At 41.2% G+C, this 26,486-nt stretch overlaps 1 protein-coding gene across 5 annotated transcripts in view; it reads right to left on the minus strand.

The window, feature by feature from the left end:
- The window catches only part of RASGRP3 (RAS guanyl releasing protein 3), a 304,603-nt gene that overhangs the window by 146,324 nt on the left and 131,793 nt on the right, over positions 1 to 26,486 (minus strand). For 2 of the 5 annotated variants that reach the window (XM_082249449.1, XM_082249450.1), the window contains exons 2-5: positions 18,883 to 19,044; positions 18,337 to 18,466; positions 8,374 to 8,484; positions 5,894 to 5,951 (exon numbers count right to left, since the gene is read on the minus strand). In XM_082249449.1, the coding sequence (XP_082105575.1) occupies positions 5,894 to 5,951; positions 8,374 to 8,484; positions 18,337 to 18,466; positions 18,883 to 18,963 (380 nt within the window). In that variant the 5' untranslated portion in view covers positions 18,964 to 19,044. The remainder of the gene's footprint in view (positions 1 to 5,893; positions 5,952 to 8,373; positions 8,485 to 18,336; positions 18,467 to 18,882; positions 19,045 to 26,486) is intronic. The other 3 variants (XM_082249448.1, XM_082249451.1, XM_082249452.1) reach the window with 3 other exon arrangements.

Consider the following 26,486-nt stretch of genomic DNA (forward strand, 5'->3'; position numbering starts at 1 on the left):
TATAAAATATTAATATATTATATACACACGGGTCATGGGTGGCTTTTTTGAACCAAGAAGAGTGAGACTGAGGGCTATGATGATTATCCGACCATCCATGGTCCATGGACCGTAAGTGTTGTGTTGTGGTGGTGCCTGTGCTTCCTGCGGCCTGCCTCTGCCTGTGCGGCTGTGCCTGCACTGCAGTGGCCACTGGCAGTGGCACTTGACTTGAGCAAAGCAAATGAGCACTACTAGTGTGAAGGACAGGTGGTGGAAGCATGTTCTGACAAGTTCTTATAATGAAAATAATATGGACAGCTTTTTGAACCAGTGCAGTGCCAGTGCTACTAAGGTGAGAGGCAGAGAGAGAGGCTATCCAGTCCACCACTTTATTTGAGCAGATCACAGAAGAAAGGTGGAAGCATCTGACAGCAAGTGACAAGCACTTCTTAGATTGCACACTGGAATTCAGTTATGGACTTTTCGTTATAAAGTTTAGTTTACACACTTAAACTTGCACCTAACTTATTCACAATCACAACTTATTTTATTGTGGTATTGTCATATATATTTTATATGAATTAAATTTACATTGTGGGAATAATTTGCACTGCATTTAGCACAGACATGTCACTTTATTTTTGATACTGTGGGCGATGATTTTGAATACAAGAAGAATATATATATATATAATTGCAGGCACTTTATTAGCATTTTTAGCACAGCCACTTTGTTAGTAGTTTTTGATGCATTTTTCACTTTAAGCGTTGTAGGTTTGATGAAGCTGGCCTGGCACATCATCATCAATTGAGCAAATCAAATCAAACCGCGATTAAGAAGACTGCGCATGCTCCTGTTCTGCCTTTTGATCAGCTGAAAAGATGGACGAAACAAAAACACCACCTTCCACCCCTGGCCCTTCAACTTCAAGTGATCTGCCTGGCTGTGAGAGTGAGGAAGCTCAGGAAGGAGACCACCCCTGGCTTTAAAAGGTGGATGCTTTAAAAGGGGAAGGGAGGGACATACTTTATCTGTTTTTTGTTTACAAAAAGTTACAGTCTAAGGAATTGTGATTGTCCTTTAGGTTAATCATTTGAATAAATCATTTGAAATAATAAAAAACAATATGATGTTCAAACTTTTGACTTCTTTCTTTAATAAATACATAACACAGTACTTCTACTTCTACTTTCAGTACTTGAGTAGAAATTCTTTTTCAAAACTACTGGTACTTTTTACTTTTAGTACTTAAGTAGCAAATTTTTTGAAAAAACTACTTGCAATACTTAAGTAAAAAAAATGTTGAATACTTTAGTACTTCTACTTAAGTAACTTTTTCTGCGAGCACTTCCACTTCTACTCAAGTCACTTTTTGATCGAGCACTTGTACTTTTACTCAAGTAGAAATTTTGAATACTTTATACAAGTCTGGAAAGCAATACATAGTTCAGGTAATGAAAGGCAGCAGGCAATGATGAAATACCAACTAAATATGTTAAAAGAGCAGGTAAAAAAGTAAAACAATAATTTGCTAAAATCTTAAGAGAAATTTAGCAAGGTGAGGAAAATGTTTGAAAAATGACTATAGACTATTATAGTAAGCATTATAAAACAAATGTGAAAGCATCAGACAATACCCCTGATTCCACATGCAATAATATAATAAAATTTAATCAAAAGTGTTCTATACCCATATATGTTCAAAACAAGACAAAATCGATCCATTGCAATATGACTTTTGGCCAAAAGTTGGCACCATCAATCAAGAGCATCACCACACCACACCACCTGAAAACCTTGCTAGCAAATCAGATCAGGAAGCAACAGAAAACATACGGTACATATGTCTAATTGACTTTGTCGAGCAAGACATCCTCATAGAGACACTCTTAACCACCTCAGTTCCAGAAGGCTTTACCCCCTTAATGACCAGGCCATTTTTTGAGATACGGCACTGCATTGCTTTAACTGACAATCGCACGGTCGTGTGACATTTTACCCAAATAAAATTGATGTTCTTTCTTTCCCACAAATAGAGCTTTCTTTTGGTGGTATTTGATCACCCCTGTGGTTTTATTTTTTTCGATATAAACAAAAAAGACCGACAATTTTGAAAAAAAAGATCTAAGATCTTGTGTGATAGTGTGGGATTTAACAAATATAAGTTTATCTTGTAGCAGGGCGTAGAGGAGTGATATACTCCCACTTGTGGAGTTTGTATCAGTAAGGTAAGACCAAATTTCGAAGTGTAGTTTTAATTCAGGAGGAGGATAGCGGCTTAAATATTGCGAGATACGCAGAAGCATAAAGTAATGATGATTCAGGAGCTTAAATTCTTTTAGTATTGCCCTAGCGGGTTTGGGAGTGTGGTTACATAGTAGACCATGTATTGTCTTAATACCATTTGTGATCAGTCGGGTTACTGAAATATCAGGGATTAGTAATGCTAGGACTTGTACAGGCAGTGCTAAATCTTGGCCTCTGCAGAGTTCATGGGAATTTACGACAGAGCCTTCCAGACTAGTGAAGCACCCCACAAGGTAGGTGATAGGCAAAAGTATAGTGGGCCTTGGCTGCCTAACAGCAGGGCCATGATTTTCAGCTGGGCTGTCATGTCTCCCAGGTGTTGCTATTGAGGATGGGGAGTCTCCCCACTGGCTCCATGAGAGGGTTCTCATTGGGCAGTGGAGGAAACCCAATCAGTGGCACATTTAGGCTTGTATCTACCCCAGAAGGCAGATTCTGCCGCACAGGATTCTGGGAGTGAGTATATGTTTGAAGGGAGCGCATGACGCAGCGTCTTTGGTGGGAAGCAGAGTCCCAGGAGGGAGAGTACGGCTGTCTCTCCTCCTGTCAGAAGGATTGGGTGTTCCAGGTGGCTTGCCTGAGGGAACAGAGAGCTGGGCTGAGCTGAGCTGCAGAGAGGATCCGGTGTGCCGAGGACAAGCGGAGTAGAGGGGATCCAGTTTCAGGAGGTGATCCCCATTGTGGGCCAATCAGGAGGAGCTCAGCTGTAATCATTCGAGGCAAGATGAGGAGCTGGAGGATCTGGAATGATATCCCAGCTATGGAGAAGTTTCAAACCTTCTTCCACTGTAGAAATGGTTTACATAACTCCTTTATGGGTGATGGTGAGTTTGGCAGGATATTTCCATCAGTGTAAACCTTGTGATTTCTCAGGGAATTGGTGATTGATATTAGGTTGCCACATTGCTGAAGAGTATGGTTGGAGAGGTCAGGTAGGAGTTGGTGCTTTGAGAATTGATCAGGGAGATTATCTGTTTTGCGGAACTCTACCAGCAACTTCTCTTTAACTTGATAGAAGTGTACTTGGAGAATAACATCTCTAGGTACTTGAGATTGGGGACCCTATGGATCCGATCGATGGTTTGATCCGCTAACGTGAGTTACAGTAGAATTACTAAGAAAAGGTCTTGTGCAAATTGTGGTAAATGCTTTTTTGGCAGACTCCAGGACCCCCGCATTTTCAATGTATTCCTGTGGGATCTGTCTTCTAGCTCCGCAAATTTGGATTTGGGGCAAGCTATTTTTTTGTTGTGAGATGAGCGAGCGTCGACTAGCTTGTTGAAGGATTCTGCATAGTCGCATATTTTGTCTTCTACCTGATCCACTCTGTCACTCAAATCTTGTATATCAGCTTGCATACGGTTAAAGCATGAGGACATATCAGGATGTAATGATTCTCTTAATGATGTTAGCATGTTCTTTAGTATGGTATCTGACGCAGGGAGACCAAATGTGGTAAATACAGCAAAGGGCAGAGGTGCAGATGGTCCTGCAGCTTAGGTACCTCCATGTCCTGAGATCCTGGGTTGTCATCCAAGATCTCTCTCCTGGGCCTTGACTTCATTGGGCTCCTTGCTGATGCTGTGGAAGCTCCTGAGGGAGTTGGGCTGCCTTGGGTTTTTGAGCTGCTGGTCCAGGATGAATGTGGGGTCCCACAGCGCGGTCTGAGGCAGTCCAGGGCCTCTGCTGGGAGCCTCCGCCGGTGCCATTTTGGCAGAGACAGGCCAGGGCTTTGTAGAAGAAGCCATGCAGCTTGTGGAGTTTTGGCAGTTCTTTTCTTCTGTGAGTCATCGCTGGTGGCTGCCCAAGGCTAGAGGAGCTGAAACCGCACAGTCTGGGTGTGCTGGGGCTTCGGGAGTCGCTGTTTTATCCAACGGCTGAACTGAGCTCTGCAATCAGGCAGCCATTAAGCAGCGCAGTTGCCGCACCTCCCAAAATGTTAGTCTCATAGCCCTACTATCCACTATCTATAATAAACCGTGAGAGTTTATGAAGATGGATAGCATGTGGATTTAGAGGAGTTTAGAGGCAGAGAAAAAACTCACAGCCAGTGCATGTAGGAGCAGCAGAAAAAACACTTGACATGTGTAAACATGCCTAAATGTGTACTAACACTAGGTGCATTTAGCACATGAGCGCCAATTCATAAATTATTATTCTGGCCAGTGAAATGAATGCCTAAGCATTTGACACACCTAAACGCACCTAAATGTGTTACACACTTTTCCAAGCGTCAAGCATTTTTATGTTGCTGCCAGGAGGAATGGAGTCTAGGAAAGGTAGCAAAACATCCAGTGTTAATGAGGCCTAAAAAAGAAGATCACAAGTTTTGAACTGTGCTGCTACAGGAGGATGTTGGAAATCAGCTGGACAGACGTGGTCACGCATGAAGAGTTGCTGCAAAGAGTCAATAACACAAAACCGACATCTACTGGAAGAAATATTGAAAAGAAAATTCCAATTCTCAGCTGGAGAAGACCTATGCAAGATTGTGGAAGAGAGCAAGGGGAAAAAAAAAGAAAAAAATAGAACACGATGGATGGGCAACATCCAGGAAATGACCAGCAACCTTTATATAAATCAGGACATTAACTTGGCAAAAGACACGGTGAAATGGAAGTGATATTGGCAGCAAGGATCTAAGTTTGAAGTTCACCGAAGATGCAAGAATTTATGGTAGTAGTAATGATAATGTAAAGTACAAACCCACTTTAAGGAATGAAATACCCAAGTGCATTCTACTTCCTGCATATGTATTTATGCATTCGCATTAGATTTTTTTTTTTACATTTTGTCTTCAGCTATACAGTATGGATATGCACTATATGTACTTATGATTGGACCTGCATTAAGAAAGGTCACTGTTTACACGTATCACCTTCCGTATTAGTACAGTATGTGTTTAACACATTATCTCAAGTTAATACATGTATATCATACATATGTATGTATGTCATAAAAAGACATACAAGGTCTCCTAATATATGCATTTTAACAACAGCATTTTTCGTAACATATTGAATATTACAATTTATAAAGTTTACTGTGGATAAAGTAAGTAAAAGTCCTTACATATTCAGAAAAAAGTCTTGTCATTAAATTTTCTGTATTTAAATGTTTGTAGCCTATTGGCTAAAAAACAAAAAAGCTAATTCAAGAAACTGATAATTAAAGTTTTGGATTACTGAAACCATGGCTCAGTGTAATCTAAAACAAAAAGCCACACACCAATGATGTCTTCACAGAAAAATATTAACAACCAACAAGCTGCAGCACATGGTCCCTCCCCCAGGATCATCCCTCTGATATGTTTCATCCAGCAGGCTTAATCATTAAGGATTGAGCCCAAAAGGTGAAATGTGTCAGTGGGTTGGTCTTGGGGGAAGGATCATGAGCTGAAGCTTGTCAGCTGAATAAAGTTTTGCCTATGAAGACATTGCTGTGTGCAGCTTTTCTCTTGGATTATACTGAGCCATTTGTGATGGAGTGAAGTACTTCAGGCCTGCACCTCATTCCAACTTATGAGGGGAGTGCTTGGAGAGTTGCAGTGGTACACATTTCTTTGACTGAAACCATATTCCATTTTCCTTTTAAATAATCTTACCTCATAAAGTGACATGTCTTCAATTGCAATATATCACAGTTTTCACCAGTAGCATTTTGATATGTAAAAGATTAAAGAAAATATTATGAAAATAGCATCAATAGAAACTGCAAACTGCTGGAAATAATGTAAATCTATTTTGTTAATTCTAATATGGAAAAATTTAGACGCAATTAAGCTTAAACGATTCTAAAAAAGCAGGTGCAACATGCATATTTTAGGGCCATTTACAGTATGAGAGGCAACAGTCAATACGTCAGAGTTCCACTGAAATCTTAAAACATCCGGATATACAGTATAAACTGTAAATGAAAAAGAAAGTGCATTGGTAAAGTGTAAGATTCTCAAAAAAAAAAAAAAAAAAAAAAAAAAAACCTCTAATTGGTTAAAATAAACATATTGTACTAAAAAAAGTGATAAAAAGACTCGCTTTTCTCATTTCTATAGGGAACATGTCATCGACCAACAAATTGCGCTCATCAGTCCATTAGTGTTTCATTTAATGACCAACATCTAATGCACTGGCTAACATGTTTCAAGGCCTTTTCACTACAGCCAACTCACCAACTCACCTATTTCTCTCAAATATTGTTCACAAATCTGTCTAAATCTGTGTTAGTGAACACATCTCATTTGCAGAGCTAATCCATCCACCTCACAGGTGTGGCATATCAATATGCTGATTAGACAGCATGATTATTGCACAGGTGTGCCTTAGGCTGCCCACAATAAAGGCCACTCTAAAATGTGCAGTTTTACTGTATTTGAAGGGGCCAGAAAACCAGTCAGTATCTGGTGTGACTACCATTTGGCTCACGCAGTGCAGTTCGCATAGAGTTGATCAAGTTGTTGATTGTGGCCTGTGGAATGTTGGTCCACTCCTCTTCAATGGCTGTGTGAAGTTGCTGTATATTGGCACGACCTTGAACTTGCTGTAATATATGCCAATCCAGAGCATCCCAAACATGCTTAATGGGTGACATGACCGGTGAGTATGCTTGCCATGCAAGAACTGGGAAGTTTTCAGCTTCCAGGAATTGTGTGAAGATCCTTGCAACATGGGGCCATGCATTATCATGCTGCAACATGAGGTGAAGGTCGTGGATGAATGGCACAACAATGGGCCTCAGGATCTCATCATGCCATCTCTGTGCATTCAAAATGCCATCAATAAAATGCACCTGTGTTCGTTGTCCATAATTTATGCCTGCCCATACCATAACCCCAATGCCACCATGACAGTCAGCAGCTCTCTGCTTGGGGAGCTGTCAGAACCAGGCGATCGGCGGTGTTTGATCGCTCGGCTTTCAGTGCAGAGGTGCCGGGGGACACTTGCAGCATCAGACCAAGGTAAGTATGAATGGAAAAAAAAAAGCCATACATCTCTTTTAACATATCTTTTTCCTTGCTCATGTTTTTTTCCACATTGCTTAGCTGCAAGAAATATCTAATGGCAATAACAGAGCTAACACTTTCTCCATACAAAATTGCCATAAGCCATTTTCAGCTTGGAGTGTGCAGATTTTATACAGGGAAGCCCAACACTTTCTAAAATCTACAAAAAAAAAGAATCCATTAGGGACACAGGAATTCAGAAACGACAGAGTTATACTGCCCCCTACAAGAAGATTGGACACTGCCTAATAAAAAACTGTGGGCCAGCCCAATATAACCTTGCTTACTCTCAGCATTTCCCAATTCTGTGGTAAAGAAGTAGCAAGAACGTGATCATCAACACAAAAGGGTGGGACCTGTGTCCCTCATTAGACTCAAACAATTGTATTGTATGGTTGTAAGTACAAAAATCTTTTTCTTTCTCCTTTATTGAGAGACACTAGAATTTAGAGACTGTTGGAATATCCAAAAGCACTGAGGGGTGGAAAACAGCACCTAAACACTAACAGGTCCACAAAAAAACAACAGAAAGGGTGACTTTCTTCAGCTCAAAGAGCTGCCTGAAGGACCTTACACCCAAAGATCAATGGTGAGCAATTATGGTTGACAGCACAGACACATTTGGGGAGCTAGAGCACATGTGAGGTGGAGGTGTTTATTGATACAAGATTATGGGTTGAAGAGATGGCGAGTCAGACATGGTGATAATTGGAGTTTTCTTCTTCTAAAACAAAATGCAATGAAAATTGTATTTTTCTTGGCTTTACTAAAGCATACGGAGGGAGGAAGACACCTTTAATGTGTTTCTTGTATATACCGCCAGTTAAAGCAAAATTCTGCAGTGTTTTTTATGTGCACTCCTTGCTACTCCCTGTAATGTATTATGATTACAGAGCTGCATCAATTACTCTTTGTAAGTTTGTCATTTTTTATACAGCCATTACCCTAGAGAGTGCACACCCCCTGCATTAGGAAGAAATATCAGTCAGGTGCTACATATGAAAGTAGTAAATTTATAATCCTACACTGCTGGTCCTAATCCAGGATTGTTCTGCTGCAATTTGTGCATTGCACTTTAATAAAAGGATATATTGAGAGAAGTTTTCCAACAAGTTCAGTAGAAGACAAATACCAACGGTGCATTAGCAATACGATTCTTGGCAACAAATTGTTGTTATGCAGAGTACCCCTCTCATCTGTAAAAAAAAAAAAAAAAAAATCAGTTATATGAACAATAAGCATATGCATTACCTAAGTATTACAATTATATTTACCAGGAACTTTATAGACCCTAGAAGTTTTTATGTCAACTTTGTTCCATTAACTGAGTATTTTTTTTAGGTTATTTACAAAGGAAGATAAAACTACAGAGCCAAAAACGCAAGACCTCACCTAATAAAAGAAATATGTGAAGAGGCATGGACATGACACACTTCTGTATTCAGCTATGAAGTGACAAATGTAGACCCTAACTAGAATTAGTAAATGATTCCATTATTGTACAGGCACTGCGCTGGTCTCCTTGATTGTCATATTGTATTGTACCATGCTGTTTTATAGATACCGTAATTCTCTGCTACCTGATACAGACCTGGCATGGTATTGAGGGGCTTCTTTTGATATGTTTAATATGTTCAATTTTTAAATGCCTGCCTCAAAAGCTAGGAGAACGAAAAGGGATGTGAAGGAAAGAAAATGGCTGCTAATTCTGCATAGAATATAATATTTAATGTACATTGTTAGGCTGCTAGAATGTTTCTTACATAAGTGCTTCTCTGGCAGCATATGCACCCAACCAAAGGGAATGCTAATGGGAATAAGTAAAGCAGCCGTTAAAGTATAACTAAGGGCAAAAAACGTTTTTTTTTTATTTTGGATAGAGTGGATTAGAGCACCTATCAGTTTTTATTGTTGTCTGTTTCCCCGTTAAAGAGACTCAGCACCTCTGTTTGTCCTGTTTACTATTATAATTGAAAGTGAAAGTAAAAGTAAAAGAAAACCCCACATTTTAGGTTGTCCCCAGAAAAATAATAGAGGGGAAATCTTCCAATGAGGACTCTAGATTTAGTGACCTGGGGGTCCCCAATGAATTCTTCTAATTTGCAGGAATTTCCTTTCACTTCCTGTTTAGCTAAAGGGAAATCTCTGCAATGGGAAAAAGATGGCAGAAAAAAAAATCTGACAGGGGTTATAACCCTCCCTTCGACTATTCAAAATAAAAAAAAAAAGTGTTGCTTAAAGTTCTACTTTGGGTATCTGTAAATGGTAGCAGGGAACTGGGAATTTGGAACTTAGCAAGTAGCAAGCCATGGTAGAGCAGGATAAGACACCTACGCAGAATGCAGACACAAAGAGTGCGTACAGGGTTATGGAGGACAAACATGAGTATACTGGGTTGCTAGTTGATGGTGAAGGGTTCTCAGCAAGATACAAAGTCTGTGAGCACCTGGTCTTTATTAGATCTTTTGAAGGTACAGATGGACTTGGGCAGCAGGATAACTCCTGACATGCGATTCCCTAGCTGGACAACCACAGACAGTAACAGATGAAGTGCCAGTATACAGCCAATACAGTTCAGATCAAAAAAGATAGAAGAGCCTAGCCAAAATGCAGGAAGAGACAGATGCTGATGTGTACAGACTAGGGATAGACCATATGTTTTTTTTCAGGGCCCATACCGATATTTTGGTCACAACATATCGGTAAAGGCCGATATGGGCCGATATTTTGTACATTTAAAGTTTTGAAAAATAAAGACAATTTTTGACACAAATCTGGTACTGAGCATGTTAATTTTTATTTAATGCTTAATGGCTGGCTTGCTGGCACCCTGTGGTGGGTGGCTGGCTGGCACCCTGTGGTGGCTGGCTTGCTGGCAGCCTCTAGTGAGTGGCTGGCTGGCACCCTGTGGTGGGTGGCTGGCTGGCTGGCACCCTGTGGTGTCTGGCTGGCTGGCACCTTTTGGTGGGAGGCTGGCTGGTACCCTTTGGTGGGTGGCTGTCTGGCACTCTGTGGTAGGTGGGTGTCTGGCACAGGGGCTGTGGGTGGCTGTCTGGTACAGGGCCTGTGGGCGGCTGGCTGGTACAGTGCCTGTGGCTGGCTGGTACAGGGCCTGTGGGTGGCTGGCTGTCTGGCACCCTGTCTGTAGGTGGCTGGCTGTCTGGCACCCTGTGGTGGGTGGCTGGCTGTCTGGCACCCTGTGGTGGGTGGGTGGGTGGCTGGCTGACTGGCACCCTGTGGTGTGTGGCTGGCTGACTGGCACCCTGTGGTGGGTGGCTGGCTGGCACAGGGGCTGTAGGTGGCTGGTACAGGGCCAGTGGGTGGCTGGCTGGCTGGTACAGTGACTGTGGCTGGCTGGTACAGGGCCTGTGGGTGGCTGGCTGGCTGATACAGGGCCTGTGGGTGGCTGGCTGGCTCGCTGGTACAGTGCCTGTGGCTGGCTGGCTGGTACAGGACCTGTGGATGTGGGTGGCTGGCACCGGGCTGCTGTGGGTGGGTGTGTGGCTGTGATACACTCCCGTGAGACTAGTCTCGACTCCAGACGAGGCTGTCCAAGACGAGAGAGGCGGCCTAAGAAGGCATAACGACGTCACAAAAATATCGGCAATATGGGGCCGATACCGATAATTCGGGGAAAGTGCATATCGGCCCTCAATATATCGGCCTATCCCTAGTACAGACTCAAACAGATGCAACAGCACCGGCTGGTGAGGGCAATATTCCCAAACACAGCACAAATGCAATACAGGTATAGACAACCTGCTAAAACAGCCCCGACAGGAAAACATACACCAAATTAGAGGTGGTAAAGGTAAACATATGGCCGTATCACAAGAGGAAGCTCTATTTCCTAAATTCTGTTATTCTACAAGGCATTGGCATATTATCTCTTCTGATTTGTCTTGCATTTGTGTCAGTGTCTATGCTCGTTTCTCCCCTCTCCATGTGAGCAGAATCAAGATAGTAAGTAAAATGTATGTTAAGAGCATACAACGACAGATTAAAAGAAGTACAGAAACAGAACACCCAGTCAACAGGCAATTTAGAGGAACTAACAGAGCAGAGTGCCCTGGAATATATTGCATAATGTAACTATAAAATTTCATTCTGCTTCTTAGGACTCGTTCTATTTCAAAAGACTCTCATAGTTCTTAGAATCAAAATTCATGACCAGAAACAGAAATCACTAGAGCAGTTGACAGTCTGAAAGAATAAAACCTCAGCAATTATATTTTCACTATCTAATCCAGCTGGTCTGAAACAAATATTTATGAGGATATCTTAGCAATGGTAAAGATGCAGTTTTTTTTTTTTTTTTCTTTTTTTAGTAGCACCCTCAGTCATACAGACATTTTAGTTCCAAAAAAGGAAGAAATACTTCCAAAAATAACATAAGACTGCCCGTATGGAGAGACAATATGTTGCATTGCAGTGCTCATGCTCACAGCAGCACTTTTATGCTGAGCATAACCTAGTTTTGCAGCATCACAGTAAAGGGCCTTACTGGCAGAAATGGCTGGTTACATGGAAAGAAAACTCAGGCCTCTGACACTGATGTGCTTACAATTCTTGTAGTTACAGTATAAAAATGAGAACTGTAGTCCTTATCTGCTAAAAGGTAAACTGAAACATATTCTGTATCTTATACACCACATTTAAAGTGACATTGTCTCTCGAACTAAAAAATTAGAGAAAGACACCTTGAAGGAACATGTGAAGATTGCAAATATATAGCTCCAAATTGTCCCTGATTTCAAGGACAGGATAATTCACAGTGAATTTGCTGGACACACACGGGGAGACCCCTGTAAAATTAAGGCGACCTTCCCCTGTGGGTCATGTACCTACTGTCATTATATTGATCATAGAAAAAACCTCATCTTACCAAATGGCAGCACATTCACAGCAAAGCACTACGGAAATTGCCAAACTATGGCAGTAGTCTATATGTGGCAATGCGAGTGCGGATACTTTTATATCGGAAAAACGATACAGAAACTTTGGCAACTGATCTATCTCCATGTTCTCTGTATGAAACAGAAAAACTCTGAACTTCCTTTGGGACGCCATGTTGTACTAACACATGGCGGCCGTCTTCCACGTTTTTCTTTTGTGGTTTTGGACCGGATCCATCCCAGTCCACGTGGCGGTGACACCAACAAGGTCCTACTGCAGCGTGAACTTCGATGGATCTCAAACCTGGAAACAACATCGCCACCAGGTCTCAACGAGGCTTGTAATTTTAAACCTTTCCTACAGGGATTTTCGTCAGGAGGGTTCGATAGGGACCTTTAAAACAAATAAATACATGTGCATATACATGTGTGTAAAGAAATATATACACATGTGTATGCATTAAAAAGAGTGGGGATCACTGTTGGTCACCCTCAGTTTATTTAAAACTGACAAAGATACAAAGTATTTGCTTCCCATATCCTGAGCAATATTGTTCCATTACATCTATGGGATTCAATTATTCTGCCTTTTGAGCTTTGCTCTCTGCACTAATATATGCTAACATGAATGAATTGTCTATAAATTACTCTTATGTGATGTCTATGCATGTGTGCACTAGGGTGACATACATGATTCCACATCAAGCATATATATATCATTTTCAAATTCTTTTATACTTTAACAGGCATGGTATTTCTTCGAAATATATTTTGCATGCTCCAGATTTGGATAGCTGTGGAGGTCGTGGAGAAAGCCCTTTATTTTGCGAAGTGATCTGTGAGCTATGGAGGTTAATTTCCCCTCCCCCTCTCTTTGTTTCCCCCCTCCAACATCCTCTATTTTTTCTTTGGGGTAGGCAGGACAAATTGTTTCTGATTTTTCGATAATTTTCTGTAGTGGCCCAATACACAGGTCTGGTACCATTGCAGAGGGATCATGTTTTATGCCATTTATAACTGTTCCCCTCCCATCTACTTCATCCCCCCGGCACACAAAGGCCATTCCGGCCCTTTCGGTCTGGCTCGGCCTCTCTACTGTGGTCCCAGCTCTGTTTTCCTTCCGGGATGACGGATCCTTTCATCATCCCTGACGTGTGTTCCACCTTATCCGGAAGCAGGGCGGGACCGCCGCTTGTGCGCGCGGTGGTGGCGGACGCTGCAGAGCCGGGGGATCATTGGAGGTCGTAGGAATATCCCCCGGTGAAGAATCTCTCCTTAATATTATAATAGAACATCCCCCCATTTATCCGCAAGGAGGGAGGTACCCATTATTCCACACCTGGAACTCAGGAGGAGGGCATCGATTACCTCACATCTGAAACGTAACAGATTCAATAATGAGGAAGGCTAATGGAGGACTTATGACCATTAGCCACTCCCCTCTACACAGGTGAGCTGCTATATGAGAATTAAAAATAGGTTGGGTCCTCTCTTTTTCCCTCTGGCTACCATTTGATCCAGAGTGATCAAGAGGACCACATGCTCATGCTCTGGTGGAAATAGGTAAGCCCTTTGGATAAATATATCATTGATCCCTATGTCCTTTATGTTTTGGACACTGAACATATCAGGGGGTTCTCTTTAATTTATTTTATATCTGACATTTTTCCACTTTAATGTTTATTTAGCTTCCTGGGAGTTCTCCTGATTGACCTCATCTTTGGGTGATCCTTGTGGGACGTTGCTATTTTCCCTGGAGGGGTCTGACCCTCTGCGGATTCCTCCTTGCCCCGTGTTCCTATTGGCGTGATACCATACTAGTTGCCTCTAGAGATGGTTCACCTCTTTCTTGTTTGCATAACATCACTCTATACTGTATATAGATTTGGAGGTTTCCATTCCCTTGGACCCCCTGTGTACTGCCACAGATATCCTAGCAGAATTTTCATATGGAGACACTGAGAGATCTAGTGAGGATTTTGCTTCCCTTTTGAAATCCATGCTGAAATTGTTGTTTCTTCCACCACGATTTATACAGATATAGCTAGGGTAAGTCTATGTATACATTCATGTATATATGTACGGACTAGGCCTGTGTGTGGAAGCGTGTGAGTGCCATGCTGATCTTTACACATGCATAGATAATTGTGAACCTTAACTGTGATACATGCTTTTTCTGTTATGTTACAGTATACCATCTAACATTGGATCATTATGAAACTTATTCTTGTAATTATTTGTACATATGATTAACTTTGAAAATGTATTATTTTCAATAGACATACATATCCTGTGCTATTTCCCTTGAAGAAGGAAATTCACTTTCTGAAACATGTTGGGACTATCGGTTCCGAATCGCTACCAATTGGCTCTACTATATGCCTGTTAGCGGATTTGGTAACTGTGCTATGGCACAAATAATTGACCCTGTTATGTCCTAATATCTCTGTATTTTAATAGGCCTGGATTTATATCCAGTCCTTTTTTTCTTGTGACTATTTTAAGATGTGTACAATAAACGTTTGAATTTTATACAATAATTATTCTCTAAGTGCTGGCTGTATTTAAACCCCATGTCTTTTTGGGACCCTTATCCTGTTTGCTATGTACAATTAGGGGGACAGCTTGACATTCTGTAAATATCACCTCACACACAACTATTTCTCCTGTTTTTCTGAATTTGAGGACTATCCCTCATTCAGAACAAAATCCCTCTGTCCCTCTTTCCTTCTCAATTGCTCCTCAGTTTGGTCTGACCTATATAGCTGTATATAAAATGCACTACTTATCTATCAAAAAATGTTTTACAGTGCTAAACTTTTCATCCAATTACTAAATTGCTGCATTCGTAAATTCCAATTGCCAATATACAGGAATAGTAGTGGTAAAAAAGCACTTGTGGGTTTAACCAATCATTTTTTTTGTACAATTCCTCTTTAAGGGGGGAATGGCAAGGGTTTTGTCTTATGTCTATATACTTTGGCTAATAGGTGTCCCTCATTCCCATCTCAGAAAGTTGGGAGGTATGCAGATATGGGAACTCCATTGCTGACTTGCATTTTAATATGCAGGCTCCTAACTTGTCATTTTAATTAGGGATTTACTATCTTCTAGTATCTCCTTCAGTCATGCCCTCCAAAGTCCTGTCCTGTACATACTGGCCACTTTTATACCCTCCACACGCTTCTCCTTCAGATACTGTTCAGATACTGTTCACTAATATACCATCTTCACTGTTCAACTTACAGCCTGCCATCATGCCCTCTGCACTCCTCTACTGCACATCTTTCTCACCATTATACTCTCCATTCCCTCTCCTTCATATCCACGTTGCAATATTTCAACAGAATATCATTCTTGGAGGACTGGCACAGTATTGCTAATATATATATATATATATATATATATATACATACATACACAGTATCTCACAAAAGTGAGTACACCCCTCACATTTCTGTAATGATTTTATTATATCCTTTCCTGTGACAACACTGAGGAAATTACACTTTGCTACAATGTTAAGTAGAGTGTACAGCTTGTATAACAGTGTAAATTTCCTGTTATTGAGTACACCCCCAATTAGCCATTTTATCTCCCCGAAGGTTTTAGGTGTCAATGGGGAGCAGGTGTGTTAAATTTGGTGTTGTCGCTCTCACTCTCTCATACTGGTCACTGGAACTTCAACATGGCACCTCATGGCAAAGAACTCTCTGGGGATCTGAAATATATTTTTTTGCTCTACATAAAGATGGCCTAGGCTATAAAAAGATTGCCAGGACCCTGAAACTGAGCTGCAGCATGGTGGCCAAGACCATACAACAGGACAGGTTCCACTCAGAACAGGCTCGCCATGGTCGGCCAAAGAAGTTGAGTGCATGTGCTCAGCGTCATATCCAGAGTTTGTCTTTGGGAAATAGATGTATGAGTGCTGCCAGCATTGCTGTAGAGGTTGAAGGGGTGGGGGGACAGCCTGCTAGTGCTCAGACCATACGCCACACACTGCATCAAATTGGTCTGCATGGCTGTCGTCCCAGAAAGAAGCCTCTTCTAAAGATAATGCACAAGCAGACTAAGGACATGGATTACTGGAACCATGTCCTGTGGTATGATGAGACCAAGATAAAATAATTTGGTTCCGATGGTATCAAGTGTGTGTGGCGGCAACCAGGTGAGGAGTATAAAGACAAGTAAGTTTTGCCTACAGTCAAGCATGGTGGTGAAGGTTTCATGGTCTGGGGCTACATGAGTGCTGCCAGTACTAGGGAGCTACAGTTCATTGAGGGGACCATGAATGCAAACATGTTCTATGACATACTGAAGCAGAGCATTACACCTCCCTTCAGAGACTGGGCTGCAGGGCAGTATTCCAACACGATAACGACCCCAAACACACCTCCAAGACAACCACTGCCTTGCTAAAGAAGCTGAGGGTAAAGGTGATGGACTGGCCAACCATGTCTCCAGACCTAAACCCTATTGAGCATCTGTTGGGCATCCTTAAATGGAAAGTGGAGGAGCGCAAAGTCTCTAACGTCCACCAGCTCTGTGATGTCATCATGGAGGAGTCCAGTTGCAACCTGTGAAGCTCTGGTGAACTCCATGACCAAGAGGGTTAAGGCAGTCCTGAAAAATAATGGTGGCCACACAAAATATTGGCACTTTGGACCCAATTTGGACATTTTAACTTATGGGTGTACTCACTTTTGTTACCAATGGCTTAGACATTAATGGCTGTGTGTTGAGTTATTTTGAGAGGTTTTACACTGTTATACAAGCTGTACACTCACTACTTTACATTGTAGCAACGTGTCATTTCTTCAGTGTTGTCACATGAAAAGATATAATAAAATATTTACAATAATGTGAGGGGTGTACTCACTTTTGTGAAATACTGTATATATATATATATATATATATGATCATTTATTCCAAAAGCCTGTTTAAAAAACCTTATATGGCAGAGCACTATTTAAAAAACCAGCAAGCAAAACTGTTAAAGGATACAGTTTATTCCAGGATGGATTTAACTCGTTAACCTCTAAGGTTCCAGCCAAATCAAAAATGTAAGTTCTAAACCTAGGGGAGGACCAAAAAACTCCCAAAATGCATAGTTTGGCTTGATATCTTTGTTTTCCTTGGGCTTCGGTGTTAAATTCGGACTCCTATACCTTTGCTATGGCACTTATATGCTCCTTGCACCTTCCAGGCTTTTACTGCGGTCACATTTCCTGTCTGGACAGAAAGTTTTGTGAAACCTCTCCAGTTGAGACAAGGGCTGCAGCAAAACACTTTTTTCAATAAAAGGGGGAAGGGTTTGAAGCTTGGTTAGGTTATTTTTACTGTCTGTGTCTTCCTGTCCCAGACACAATCTCTCCTTTTCATTGCTTGACCTGCTGTCACAGGGACAGAAAGTGAAGTGAGATCTTCCTAACAGGCATAAGGACAGCAATACAATTTGAGAGAAGTATTTGCTCTACTTAAAAAAAAAAAAGTATAAAAAAACAGTTGAGTTCAAATATATGATACATGCCCAAAGACCAGCATCATCCAGTAGAAAAGCAGGGTTTTCCACATTTGGAAAGACCTAGCCCTATGTTGTCCACTGTAAGGCCTCATTTATACTGCATCTAAAAAAACACCAATTTACGATAGGCGTTTGTGTTTTTTCCTGTCTCTAAACGCATCTCCATGTTAGCCTATGTGTTCATACACAAAAAGCATTTACAGGCAGAGGTGTTTCGAAGCAGAATAAAAACCTATCATTTGCTCTTTCAGAGAGGAACACGTGTTTATATGTGTTTGCACGTTAATGCATGACCAGAATAAATCATTTTTCTGGCTAACAAAATTCTTTAAAGGGTAGGAATGTGCATAAATGCAGGCGAACACACATAAACGCTTGTGAAAAATGTGTCCTTTACTGCATTTTTTAAGCTGCTAAGGCCTCTAATGGAGCACAGGGTGCATAAGGCCCAAAAAAGTACCCGAACACAGTCCCCTACAATAATAATGCAGGATGTCATAAACTTTCTATAAATCTTGATACGCCTTAAAGCCAAACCCTTTTTCTTTTAGTTTTTCATGGACTGGGAAGGCTTTGAGTCTCTGACAATTTTTATAGCTGGAAAGGGGAAATTCACCTTTACTTACTTGTGTCTTTGTAGTCCTTGTGAAAGTTGAAAGGATGACAGCTGACACTTTCACAGGAATTGAGGACATATCTGTTAGTGGGGACATCTGTCAAAAGTAGGGATATTCTTCTCACTTCCTGCCATGTTTCCTGGATAGGAAATGAGAAAAAAAGCTCCCTAAGAAGGACACAGACAGCAAAGGAAACCTGAGTTTATAGCCCTTCCAAACTGTCCAAAACAAAAAAGGTGGCTGCACTTTCATCTTAGGTTAAAACTCAAGGGCCATACACACTATAAGATTTTCTGAAGACTTTTTCCTTCAGATTTACCTTTTCTATGTAGTGCAAGGGCCTGCCAGATTGCATACAAATTGAAAGTGTTTAGGTTTGACCTCATATTATATGGTTTTGGTAAATCTAAAGGAAAAAGTCTTCAGAAAATCCTATAGTGTGTATGGCCCATTAGACTATACAATGTATAGATAACCTTGTCACTTAATGTAAACAATGTTTTCAAGAGCGGTGTATAATCAAAGCGTTCGTAGATAGAACTTTATCAAACATACCAAACATATCAATGCATGTATACAAAAGTTCATCCAGTGTAGCTGCCTTTCGGTATGTAGTGGTTCCCATGTTGGAGTCATCAATATTTTATTGTTCTCAAGTAAACCATATTTCAGGTGGGCTGTACCTAATTTGCACTTTTTTAATCCCACCTGGAAAACCTGTCAAAAAAGAAAAAAGAATAAATTAATTGTGTACAGTATCTAAATGTAGGTATACAAATTACACATAATTCAATTTGAAAGTAGACAACCACTCTACACAAGAAATGTCAAACATCAGGAGGTTTGGAAGGCTTAGATAAAATATGCTTGAGGAGATTGTAAGTGTATAAGTGCACTTGCTACAAGAACAATTGAGTACTGTCCATGATACTTTTTTTATTAGCACTAACATCCACATTTTCAGGACAAGCTTTCGGGTGTGTCCCTCGGGTGTGCAAATAAAAAAAAAGATATCATGGACAATACTCCATGCTCAAAGGCTCTGTCACCATGCTCTGTCGCCATGCTCAACTCTGTTTGAAGCCCAACTCCAACTGCCTGATTCCCCAATGCTCCTTCTGCCACCTCAAGATACCCTATGCGGCTAGTATCAGAAGTTTGGGGGAGCATTGACGACACCCATGTAACATATCATGTAACAGGGCTTGGGCCTAGCAACTGGCCCCTTAGGCCCAAGCCCTGCCTCATTGGAGGAAGTCAAATGCTCTCTTATGAAGCACACATTCTGCAGTGGCAGGGGTTAACCAGACCCTGCTGCTTTTATGCCTGAGAGGGCAAGGTAACAGGGGTCCTTGAAATAAATAATTTTAAACAGATATAACTGCTGAATTTACTATGTTATGTGGCTTTATACATTTTCTTTGCATAGGGCATGAAATGTTGTACTTAAGTTGAAGTGCGTGAGGTCATTGTAGCCGTATTAGTGCACTTGCGACAGAGACAATTGAGTACTGTCCGTGATACTTTTTTTATTTGCACTAACATAAAATTTTTCAGGACAAGCTTTCGGGTTATGTCCCCTTCTTCAAGATCCAAGCAGTAATGCTTGGATCTTGAAGAAGGGGACATACCCCGAAAGCTTGTCCTGAAAAATTGTATGCTAGTGCAAATAAAAAAAGTATCACGGACAGTACTCAATTGCAGAGTTGTATAAAGTACTCGAAACCCATACTTGAGTAAAAGTACAAGTGCTCGATCAAAAAGTGACTTGAGTAGAAGTGGAAGTGCTCGATCAAAAAGTGACTTGAGTAGAAGTACTAAAGTATTCAACATTTTTTGTACTTAAGTATTACAAGTAGTTTTTTTAAAAATTTTGCTACTCAAGTACTGAAAGTAAAAGTACCAGTAGTTATGAAAAAAAATTGCTACTCAAGTACTGAAAGTAAAAGTACAAGTACAGTGTTATGTAGTTATTAAAGAAAGAAGTCAAAAGTTTGAACATCATATTGTTTTTTATTATTTCAAATGCAGCTTTTATTTATACATACAGTAGCATTTATTTTCGTATGCGCTGATAATACACATGTTTTGAACTTCATGAAACCTGCCATCTACAATTCTGGCAGTGGTAATTTTTATAATTGTAACGAGTAACTATGCAGCACAACAAAAAATATATCGGAGTAGAAGTATTGAAATCATTGAAAAAATGTAGTGAAGTAAAAGTGGAAGTAGGAGAAAAAAATTCTACTCTAGGAAAGTACAGATACCGCCTTTCGGTACTTAAGTACAGTAGTGAAGTAGTTCTACTTAGTTATTATACATCTCTGCTCAATTGTCTCTTAAGTTGAAGTGAAATAGGAAAAAAAAAACAGCCTAACACATATATGTGTATTTGTACTGCCTACAGCAAAAAAATGTAGTTTTACATATTTGTAATCTTGATTTACTGTCCAAAGAGGAGACTGGAGGCAGAGATGTGACATCGGAAGTTGCAGTTCTAAACTTGGAAGCAGCACTGCTGAAAATGGAAATAATTGTGTCACCTGCTTGATTGCACAGTGTGCCAGATTTGTGTAAATGTCAAGTCACTATATTTATGTTTATTTGTACATATTGATTTTTTTTTTCTTGCAGTTCCACTACAGGTGCAAACATAGTGCACTAGCTCTACATATTTTGTAAAAAAAAGATTGCATTGAACTTCCCTTGTTTTTTTTTATATAGATATAATATACTCTACAAGTGTACATAGTATAATATATATATACAGTATCTCACAAAAGTGAGTACACCCCTCACATTGCTGTAAATATTTTATTATATCTTTTCATGTGACAGCACTGAAGAAATTACACTTTGCTACAATGTAAAGTAGTGAGTGTACAGCTTGTGTAACAGTGTCAATTTGCTGTTCCCTCAAAACAACTCAACACAAAGCCATTAATATCTAAACCGCTGGCAACAGAAGTGAGTACACCCCTAAGTGAAAATGTCCAAACTGAGTCTAATTAGCCATTTTCCCTCCCTGGTGTCATGTGACTTGTTATGCTGGCCATACACTAGCCGAAAAATCGTTCAAACTAATTTTCAAAAAACAAACACTCGGCCGTGAGAGCAGACGATCGTGCCATCATGTAATGACTGAATTTTGAACGATAAATCATTCAATCGACATAAATGAATCCATTTTTCGCTCATTTTGTCACATATGCCTAGTGCAAACAGTTCGGGCGAGAAACACAATACATTAACCTTTATTTTCTTGCTCGTTAGCAGAATTTTGAAAACTGTTCCTTCGATTTTTCAGCTCTGAAAAGTTAAAACCGATTTTGTGTCCATTACCTGGATGAAAAAACAAACGAACGGACCAAATGATAGATTTTCGATTGATTTTTCGTCTAGTGTATGGCCAGCATTAGTGTTACAAGGTCTCAGGTGTGAATGGGGAGCAGGTGTGTTAAATTTGGTGTTATTGCTCTCACTCTCTCATACTGGTAACTGGAAGTTCAACATGGCACCTCACCTTATTATGACACCTTTTGAGGAGTCACTTTTAAAAAAGTGGACTAGTCCACCAGTGGTGAACCCTCCTGTTTCCAGGTTGAATAAAGCAACCATGATCCCAGTAGAAGAGTCCCCATCTTTTAAGGACCCGGCTTACAAGAAAGCAGAGGCTGTGACACGCAGCATGTTTACTACGGCTAGTTTGGCATTTGCGGCCAGTCTTTGCCTCAGCCTTTGTGTCTCCGACTTTAACTGAATGGGCCAAGCTTTTGTGCCAGGGCCTGTGGGGTGAGCAGGTCCCCGATGCTTATGTTGATTTAGCGGACCAGTTGGTCCATGGGCTGCAGTTTACTTCTTTGTGATGCAGCTTTGGATACAGCTCCTGTGCTGTCCAAACTTTCTGTTTCAGAGGTGGTGATTAGGCGCCTGTTGTGGCTTAAGAATTGGTCCGCAGGCCAAGCCTCTAAGAAAGCTCTCATTTATCTGCCCTTTCAAGTTGATCGCTTGTTTGGGGCTACCCTGGATGACATCATTAAGGGTATCACGGGAGGGAAGATTACTTTCCTGCCACAGTCAAAGAAAGGGAAGGAGCCTTGCTGCAGAGGGGGCCCTCCTTCTCAGTCCATAGAAAATGTTTTTGTGCTTCTGGGATGGAGAATAAGGGAAATAGCTTTTTTAAATCTTCCCCGGGAGGTTCCAAGCAACCTTGGTCTGTTAAGCCTAGAGCTAGACAAGGACCAGCAGACAAGACTCCTTCAGCATGACGGTCTGCCCTCACCCATTATTGGGGTGGGGGGGGGACAGCTTCGTTGGCCCCGTGGAATTCTTGAGCGTCAAGGAGATCCATTCAATTTTTATTTTGGGGGTACCCAGAAAGGGGGACAAAGCTTGTCCTTTTCAGGTTTTTTAGGTCCTGAGTCTCCTTTTTTTTTTTTATGTTTATTGGAATTTTAAAATACTGAGTCTCCTTATGTGGATTTAATTCCTGGAAAGGTTGAGGTGATGTCTGAACTACCTATTGTCCCCCCTATCCCTGTCCAGGGAATCTATTTACCCAAGTCTTATTCCATTTATAACCAGGGTGGTCCTTCCTCTGGACAAATTTCAGGAACCACAGGCCGTGATTCACCGGCTGCTTTTACACAGACAGTTCTCTCTCCCGATCTGCATACAGGTTCTGAGTCTGGGGGTATCCACCTTCAAGACAGTTCTGTTTGCACAGTCCTACATGCAGCTCCTTTAGCAGGTTCGGCTCCACATGAGGATACCAAAGTTTGTGACAAGGTCACGGGGTCCTTTGACAGATGCCACAGGCGTCCAAGGGCCATGGTAAGGCCAGTATCTTCCGCAGTTCCTAAGAGGAATCAAGAGCGGGGATCTTCCAATCATCCTGGTGGCTGTAAACATCCCTTGGGGGCTTCCTCTCAGAGGACCAGTTGTCCCAAGGGCTGATCTACCATCCTGCTTTACAGTCACTGGTTTTAATGGCTTAGCTATTGAAAGCAAGGTACTAAGGGCTCTGTCTGAATCAGTGATCCCTACTATGGTGAAGGAGAGGAAGTCATCTTCCAGCAAGATATACCATCGTACAAAGTACATGGAAAGCGTACATTTCTTGGTGTGAGTCAATTGGCACTCATCCTTGATCCTTTACTGTGGCTCAGATCTTAACCTTTCTTCAACAGGGCATTGATCAGAAGATGGCCTTGATTACCATCAAGGGCCAGGTGTCTGCCTTAGCAATCTTCTTTGAGCAACCCCTAGCCATGCACTCTTTAGTTCGCACCTTCATTCAGGGGGTTCGACATGTGGCTGCACCTGTATGGTCTCTTTTGCCGCCATGAGATATATATGTAGTACTTTTGGTTCTCTAGAAACCTTCATTTGAGAATTTTCAGAAGATTCCCTTGCCTACGTTATCCCAGATGGTGACATTCTTGATGGCTATTACCTCAGCCTGCGGGGTATCTGAATTAACGGCATTATCCTGTCGCAGTCCCTATTTAGTGGTCCATAGGGATAAAGTCTTTGTCCGTGTCCATTATTCCTGCCCAAGGTTGTCTCTGGCTTCCATCTGAATGAGGACATTGTGTTGCTTTTCCAAGCCCATCCCAAGGAATTTTCTTTGCATACCTTGGATGTGGTTCGTGGGATTCGAGTGTATTTTGCAGCTATTGAGTCTTTTCGAAGGTCAGACTTGCTTTTTACAGTTACGGATGGATCAAGAAAAGGGCTGGCTGCTTCTTCGGCTACCATCTCCAGATGGATCAGACAGACGGTGACTCAGGCCTTTTCCATTAAAGGTCAGGTTCCACCTTTCCCTGTCACTGCGCATTCTACTCGGGCGCTGAGTGCTTCTTGTGCCTTCCGTCATTAGGCTTCAATATCGCAAGTTTGCAAGGTGGCCACTTGGTCGTTGGTGCAAACCTTCACAAAATTTTATAAGGTAGATACTTTGGCATCCGTGGATGCTTCTTTTGGATGCAAGGTTTTGCAGCCTGATGTATAAGAGGGGCTGTTCCCTCTTGAAGGGTGTTATTTTTTTAAGTCTTTATTTTTCAGACGGTGCTCCTGTGACCCGGTTAAGGCTCCTGTGTCCTGGTTAAGGGTTCTTATTTTTAGCCTTGGGTTATTTTCCCCACCTCTCATTTTCCTTTTGACACTGCTTTTGGACATCCCACTAGCTAAGATTTATGGAGCGCTGTGCCTGTCAATGAATGAAGGAGAAAATTAGATTTTGTACTTACCATAAAATCCATTTCTCTGAGTTCATCGACGGACACAGCACCCACTCTATGGAGTTCTGATACTTCTAATACTGCTTGCTACTAAACTGATTACCTAGAGCAGAGAGGGGGGTTATATACCAGCTGAGGACGGCCCATGGGCGTAGCCAGGTGTTTTTTGTTCTGCCTAGTCCTACTGCTGGAGGAGGCAATATAACCCACTAGTTATGATTTATGGAGCGCTGTGTCTGCCAATTAACTCAGAGAAATACATTTTATGGTAAGTACAAAAATCCCATTATCTCACTTTTATACCTTACTGTACCTATTTATTGCAATACGTTTCCATTTCAGATGTATTATGCAGAACATTTTTTTATAATTCACTTTATGCTCACTAGAATAAAAACAAATGGATCCAAATCAATTTTTTATGTTGTTACGTTATTTCAGATGTTTAAAGAGGAAGTAAGGGCTCTTTCACACGCAGCGGACCATATTGCGATGTGCTCCGTTCTAAGGTAAGTATTTCATAATGAGCTAGTATGCGATGCATATTAGCACATTATGACTTTGTCTTAAAGGTTTTTTTTCTCAAGGTTTAAAACCTCTTTAACCACTTAAGCCCCGGAAGATTTTACCCCCTTCCTGACCAGGGCCTATTTTGCGATTCGGCACTGCGTGAATTTAACGGACAATTGCACGGTCGTGCAACGCTGTACCCAAACGAAATTGACGTCCTTTTTTTCCCACAAACAGAGCTTTCTTTTGGCGGTATTTGATCACCTGTGCGATTTTTTGATCATGCGCTATAAACAAAAAAAGAGCGTCAATTTTGCAAAAATAACAATATTTTTCACATTTTTTTATATGAAATTCCCCCCAAAAAATGTAAAAATCAACATTTTTTAACATTTTCGGCCAATTTGCTTTATGCTACATATGTTTGTTAAAAAAAATCACAAAAAGCGTATTTTGATTGGTTTGCGCAAAAGTTATCGCGTTTACTAACAAAGGGAAAGATTTTTGTCATTTTTGTTGTTTTTTTTTTAACGCGTAATGGCGGCGATCTGCGATTTTTTTTATGCGGTACTGCGACATTGCGGCGGACAGATCGGACCCTTGACTGACATTTTTGACACTTTTGGGGTTACCAGTGACATTTCTACAGTAATCAGTGCTATACATATGCACTGTTGCTGTAAAATTACACTGGCAGTGAAGGGGTTAACTTTTTTTGAGAGGGAGGGGTTATGTGTGTCCCTAGGGGCGTGATTCTAACTGTGATTGGCTGTGGCTTGAGGTGTAGGAACAGTGATCAATGGCCCTACATAGTAGAACCGTATGATCACTGTTTCTACACAGGGGAGAATGACAGGCGGCTTGTTTACATCCGACGCACCGACGATCACCGAGTGACCGGCGGACATCGGGTCCGCCGGTCACACGCGCGGGGGGGGTCCGTGACCACGCGGGAGCGGGAGCGCGCCTCCGGGGGCGCGCGCTCCCTCCCTAGACCCTCACAGGCTAGCGACGTAGTACTACGTCACTCTGCCTGTGAGGGGCTGACTGCCGACGTAAATAGTCGTGCGGCAGTCGGCAAGTGGTTAAACATTAAAAAAAGACCTAAACTATCATTCTGTCTTTCGAATAAAGTGAATGAATAGAAATGAATTTGTTGTTTTTGTTACAATGTATTTCAGATTCCTCTAAATTTGTTACTATTGTGATTTGGCGATTCATATGTATCGAAATCTCATCTGAATTTTGATTTGTAATGAAATGAACGGCACATGTCTAGTCTATAATAGCTTTATCGGTAACCAAACAATCATTTAGTACCAGGCCTACTGATTAAATAGCATTTTAATCATCTATGTAGGCTCTCGTACTACATAGCTTGTAAATGTAAAGGAGAATTATATA

Source organism: Pelophylax lessonae (assembly GCF_965119305.1).
Source record: "Pelophylax lessonae genome assembly, chromosome: 3".
Taxonomy (NCBI): Eukaryota; Metazoa; Chordata; class Amphibia; order Anura; family Ranidae; genus Pelophylax; species Pelophylax lessonae.